At 39.6% G+C, this 6,116-nt stretch overlaps 1 protein-coding gene across 1 annotated transcript; it reads right to left on the bottom strand.

Moving 5' to 3' along the window:
- Positions 1 to 2,670: 2,670 nt before the first annotated feature.
- Positions 2,671 to 5,899, bottom strand: LOC144961021 (uncharacterized). Its single transcript, XM_078894364.1, has 2 exons — positions 5,023 to 5,899; positions 2,671 to 4,068 (listed from the first exon to the last, which is right to left on the bottom strand). Exons 1-2 carry the CDS (start codon positions 5,268 to 5,270, stop codon positions 3,921 to 3,923), a joined length of 396 nt encoding a protein of 131 aa, XP_078750490.1. The 5' UTR covers positions 5,271 to 5,899; the 3' UTR covers positions 2,671 to 3,920.
- Positions 5,900 to 6,116: the final 217 nt, after the last annotated feature.

Raw genomic sequence — 6,116 nt, 5'->3', positions numbered from 1 at the left:
TCTTGAGCTTGAACATGTGTGCACAAACATAGGAGGGGAGGGAGACAGTATGACCAGTAGGCAAAGGATGGAACATAACTTTGCGGTGCTGCACTGCAGCTGATGCTTCCAAAGTTGACAAGAGTTGATATTAAGTATAATAAATATCTTCATAAAAATATTAAAATAAAATATTTAGGAGTAGAATTCAATTAAAATATTTCAACAATATGTAGAAAAATGTTTGATTCAATGATTTTTGATGAGAACTCATTTTCCATAAAAATTGACCTCTTGACTAAAATTGTCAATATCTCTGTTCAAAACTTTTCACCTTGCGACTTAATTATCTCAGGGATGCCCACATTTATCTAAATCTAAGTCAAGATTTATCGTTATGTAAATAAATCTAGATGTATAAACACTCAAACTTACATTTGGGTTTTTCGAATCCCTTTTCCTTTGCTGGTGTACTCGCCAAAGTGCTTGCAGTGAAATGTCACAATCTGGTATTTAAATTCCCGCTTGAAATGCAAGGCAGGATTCTGGATCTTGCGTTTCGCAGACTCCACCGTTTTCCCATCTTTGGAGAAAACATAACCGTTTCTCTCACAATATCTGCTGAAAGCACTTTCAAATGAAGTATAGTCGGGGAACGTCGCCCCAACCACAATTAAAGGCAAAGGATCTGATGAGTATTCAGATTCAGACATTATTTCTATTTGTCGAATCAATGTACCGTTGGGGCTCAAACCCTTCGTCTGCAAAACAAACAAGGGGTGTAAATGTGACAAATGTAGCGCTGCACTGTTGGGTGATTGAAGTATAAAGGAAACGGGGGTGTAGCATACGTGTGTGAGTAGATTCGCTTGGCTGTTTCACACATGAACATTAAGAGCAGGTCAGTTTAAAGAAAGACGAAAAATGAATAAATAAAAGAGATACTTGTTAGAAATATATTAATCGTTTCTAGTAGTAGTAGTGATATTGGTAGTAGTAGTAGCAGCAGCAGTATTAGTAGTCGTAGTAGTAATGGGATAACTATGTGGGTTAGAATGGGCTGGGCGGGGAAGAGGTGTTTGTGCGGTGTCCGGAACTTCGTGAAGGAAATGAATGGCCAACTTTTGATGGCTGGAAAGGAATAGATGGACAGATCTGTATTTTTACAGAGAGAGAAAGAAAGAAAGAGAGAGAGAGAGAGAGAGAGAGAGAGAGAGAGAGAGAGAGAGAGAGAGAGAGAGAGAGACTGAACAATAGCATTTGTGGGAGACTTAGTGGATAATAGCACTGTTGGTAGGGACTCAGTTAATAATAGCACTGGTTGTAGGGAACCGATGGCTATAGCGCTGGTGGAAGGGACTCCGTGGCTAATAGCACAGGTGACAGGGACTCAGTTGATAAAAGCATTGATGGTAGGGACTTAGTGGCTAACATCACTGATGGTAGGGACTCAATGGCTAATAGCACTGATGGTAGGGATTCAATGGCTAGTAGCACTGATGGTAGGGACTCAGTGGCTTATAGGGCTGGTGGTAGGGACTCAGTTGAAAAGAGCACTGACGGTAGGGACTCAGTGGCGAATAGCACCGATGTTAGAGACTCAGTGGCTAATAGGGCTGGTAGAAGGGGCTTCGTGGATAATAGCACTGGTGGAAGGGACCCAGTGGCTAATAGCACGCACTAATTGGTAGGGACTCAGTGGGTAATAGCACTGATGGTAGGGACTCAGTGGGTAATAGCATGCAATATTGGTAGGGACTCAGTGGATAATAGCGCTGATGGTAGGGACTCAGTGGCCAATAGCACCGGTGTTAGGGACTTAGTTGATAATAGTAATAGCACTGGTGGTAGGGACTTAGTGGCTTATAGGGCTGATGGTAATAATACAGTGCATAACAGAGAGATGATTTACAAGGAAAAAAAATATCATCTCCCAAAACTAACTAGTGTATACATTTGACTGTTTCCATCTCAGCCAGGGCCAGGACAAAAACAAGTAATCTCATTCCAAGACAAAGACAGAAAGTAAGTTGGAAAACAGATATAGAGAGATAGAAGACACAGTAAGTAGCCTACCTCCCTGCACACTATGGGAGGTCAGGAACCCCACAGCTGGTGGTAGGGACTCAGTTGATAATTGCACTATTGGTAGGGATGCGGTGTCTAATAGCACTGGTGTTAAGGACTCAGTGGCTTACAGCACTGATGGCAGGGACTCAGTTGATATAGCACTGGTGGTAGGGACTCAGTGGCTTTTAGGGCTGGTGGTAGGGACTCAGTTGATAATAGCACTGGTGGTAGGGACCAAGAGAGAGAAAGAGAGAGAGATGGAACAATAGCACATGTGGCAGGGACTCAGTGGTTTATAGCACAAAAAGGTGGCTAATAGTACTGAAGTAGGTACTCAGCAGTCAAACACAAGTAAAACGAATAACAAAATCAAGACATGTAGTAGGATTGCAATATCCGCCACAACCAGCAAGGAATATAATTTATTCTTGTAACAAAACATTCAATATAGAACAAACAATAACATCGAAACTGAAGGCATAAACCAAACATTTCATGATAAGAATATCACCATTGCAATGCATTGTTCATCAGTAACGTAATTGAACAAAAAAAAACCCACATCAGAGGCATGATGGCACACCTTGACTTGGGATTTAGTTTCCCCCCCCCCCCCCACACCCATTCCACATTAGCAACTGCACACCCCTGCAGCCACGCAGTCCTCGGCACGTAGGTACACCTTGACTTGGGGAAATGAGGGAAGAATAAACTTCAATATCAAACCATGACTAATTAATTTCATAAAAACCTGACTACTGGTAATCAAATATCTAAAAATAAAACTAAAAAGCCCAAAAGAAGAAAAAAAAACCCAGGAAAACTGACAACACCTTATGCCATACTCTCCAGTGACTCTGAAAAAGACAAGCGTGTGCAGCCGGCCCTGCAACAAGAAATTTCCGGCAAAGCAAAATAGTTACAAGGAATAGAGTAGAGTCATGTATAGAAAGTAGGGCATAACATACTCCAAGAAATGTGTTACATAAATGAGAAATTTATGCAATTCTGGTGATTATTTTTAAGAACATGCACAAAATTTACATACATAAGAATTACTGTCAGGCAAATGAATGCAAACATTGTGGAACCAACGGATACAACGAAGACATCTTGTCCAGTCAGTTGGCCCACTGCTAAGCTCTCTTTGGGGATCTTCTAATCTACATTCATTACATTGATTTTTTAAAGTCCTCTTTTTCTTCGGTAAGCCTAAAACAGTAATTCCAAACCCTTTTGGACTTCTTCTCTTTCCTAACTTTGTTGGTAGTTTGATGTTTATAAGATCTGTACCCACTCTGTCTGCCCCATTACAATCAGCCAAAGCTCCAGTATCTCCCGCTACAACACCCCCACATTCAGCACTGTCACAGCTGAACATCTCAACAACCCTCGAGTTTTCTACAAGTACATCTGCCACAAAAACTTCAAAAATATGACCATCTGCACTACCTAGCCCTTCTACTACTACACTATCAACAACCTCACCCTGTGTATCACCAATTTCTGCTCCACTTGCACCACCTAACCCTATCTCCTCAAAATTAGAAAACTACTGTTTTATTTCATGTAAAAGATTGAATACAAATTTCTATAACTAACAAATATTAAAATTTCAGTTTTGGTCATCTTAATTTTAAATTCAATCTCGATGTATGGTTTATCCCGAAGAAGTGGCAATTTGAATACAAGTCCAAACAGCATCCCTTGGCTATTCTTACCTAAACTCCATAGTAATATGCTTGTGCAATCATAGAAGCCAAGGCCAGAATCAATAACGGCCTCATACATGATGATTGCACACAAGAAGCATTTGCGACTGAGTCCGAATCACCGCAGCCATATCCCAACACGACACCGTAATGACATGGTCAAATAGAAATTAGTAATTTAATGATTAAAAAGTACTTACAAATCTCATGATTGTGCTCTTCATTAAGTTGTTTGACGATGATCTTCGACCTGTCCTTTCTGTCCAAACATGCATAGATTTTTGCTTCACATGCTTGCTTATTGGACCTGTGGAAATAAAATGGCCTATACTACAAAACTTGTCAATAATACTGCGCGCTGGACAGCAGTTCTAATTTAGGTCCACATCTAGATCTGACATATAGAAATTTAAATCTAAAATCATTCATACTACTTACACTTACAAGTATGTATAGTGACAAGAATTTGAATCTATTCACACCAATACATATCTCTGGACATACAACAAAACATATTCATATGAACTCTCCAATTCACGAAATATAAACAGAACTGAGAAATATCCCCATTAACCAGGGCTCGAGTAGCTCAGTTGGTATAGCACATGCTTCATACACACAGAAAGAAACTGAGATCAGTCATTCAGTTATTGGTGAACTTGTGATAATTCTCAGACACTTCCCCCCAGTGATTGGATTTGGATAGGTGGATCTGCAACTGTAAGATCTCGCTGAAAGTACTTTGTGATTGACTAGCGTCCAAAAGAAGTAGTTAATTGCAATTGTCGGTTTCATGCTATAGAAACCTAGGTACACTCCAGCAGGCCTCTACTTTAAAGACTAGAAACTTAATAATAATAATAATTTCAATAACATAAATAATCCCCACAATGTTACACTTCTCTTTCCCCATGTCCAGTCCCTCACTCACCAAATCAAAACAATCTCTCCCTATCTGTACAAGAACAATCTCTCATGTCATACCTCAATATTTCCAAAAATACTCATGAATTTAGTCATTGACTCATAGAGAGCCTAGTCTAGTATTTAGTTCTGCTTTGCCTTTTCAAACTCCGATGGAATATCATCTCATACCTACTCATTAACTTAATAATAAAATTGTTCTAATTTTAATTTTGTCTCTATCTTGTATTCACATTGTATATGCAATAAAAACACAAATCACTTTTAAGCAAGATCTACGAATATTGTCAATAAAGATAAAAGTTTTAAAAAGTTGCAAAGTATTAACAAAACTTACTTTCTATCACGCTTTCCTTGGCCACTCGGTTTGAAGGAACCACCATGCGTACACGTGTATGTATAGTACACATACTCCATTTCAAGTGGATATGCCCGCTGACCATCTTTTACGTGTTTGTTCGCTTGAATGCACGTTTTGCACGATGCTTTTACAAAAGGTTGACTTGTTTTTGAGCAATATTCCTCAATTGCAGCGAAAAAGTTATTCCATGAAGGAAATTCCTGTCCTACTCGTAGCGTCGCCATGTCGGTGAATAACAGGAAGACGAAGTGTGTTGCGCGATCGGTAGACCTCCTATTGTTCAGCTTCAGCTTTTGATTGTCCAACACGCGTTGGCTAAGGTGATGCAGTAGACAAAGCGTGTTGCGCCATCGGTAAGAGTAGTGGTAAATATCCCGCACTACGCTGCGAGGAATGGGGGCAGTAGCGGTAGCGTGTTACGCTGTGACCACCCACTTCGTTGAAAAAAATACTGCAAGTGCCTACAGTAGGGGGATGTCAATTGACATCACTCAGCCATTTTTATGAGTAGTTTTCACTAAATTGTATTAAGTAAATGTAAGTTAGACCATCCATAGCCTATAGAGTATAATAGCTGTCTAGGTCGAGTTTTTTTTTATTGAATTTTGTAATTGATGATCCGGGGCCGGGGGTTACGGTTGTCTTCGTGAACTTTGTACTCAGGTGGGCGCACGTTATGTATAAAAACTAAAGAAGTAAAGAAATAAACATAAAAGAAATAAATAGGGTTAATTTGGAATCAGTCAAAAATTGCAACGGTTCAAACCTAGGGCATTAACTTTAGGAATCATGACTTTAAACTCAGTATCGCTGTTGACTGTTGATTCTCGGAGATGAAAAGCATCGAAGTAGGAACAGGGTTGCCAGATTATTTTTGAGTAAGAGGCCAAACTAGCTATAGCAGGAGGCCAGATTCCTCGGCAGGAAGCCAAATACCACCAAACCCACCTTAGCCTCGCGAAAACTCTTTAGATTTGTTAAACAATTTATTTTCCCCATTTTTGAAGAAGAAAAAAGAAAATTAATTTAAAGGAACATTCGCTGTACTCACCTTAATCAAAACACCATTT

The sequence above is a fragment of the Berghia stephanieae genome, unplaced genomic scaffold, assembly GCF_034508935.2.
Source record: "Berghia stephanieae isolate SIO BIC M18660-M18661 unplaced genomic scaffold, UCSD_Bste_1.3 scaffold1252, whole genome shotgun sequence".
Classification (NCBI taxonomy): domain Eukaryota; kingdom Metazoa; phylum Mollusca; class Gastropoda; order Nudibranchia; family Aeolidiidae; genus Berghia; species Berghia stephanieae.
Note: the sequence above shows the minus strand (reverse complement) of the source record. Positions and strands in the feature narration are given on the sequence as shown.

Bases quoted from the DNA above. Each gene is read 5' to 3' on its own strand.
- LOC144961021 (XM_078894364.1), bottom strand. From the start codon at position 5,270: ATGGCGACGCTACGAGTAGGACAGGAATTTCCTTCATGGAATAACTTT. The intron at 4,069-5,022 runs GTAAGTTTTGTT...TTATTTCCACAG, and splicing joins CAAGGAAAGCGTGATAGAAA to GTCCAATAAGCAAGCATGTG.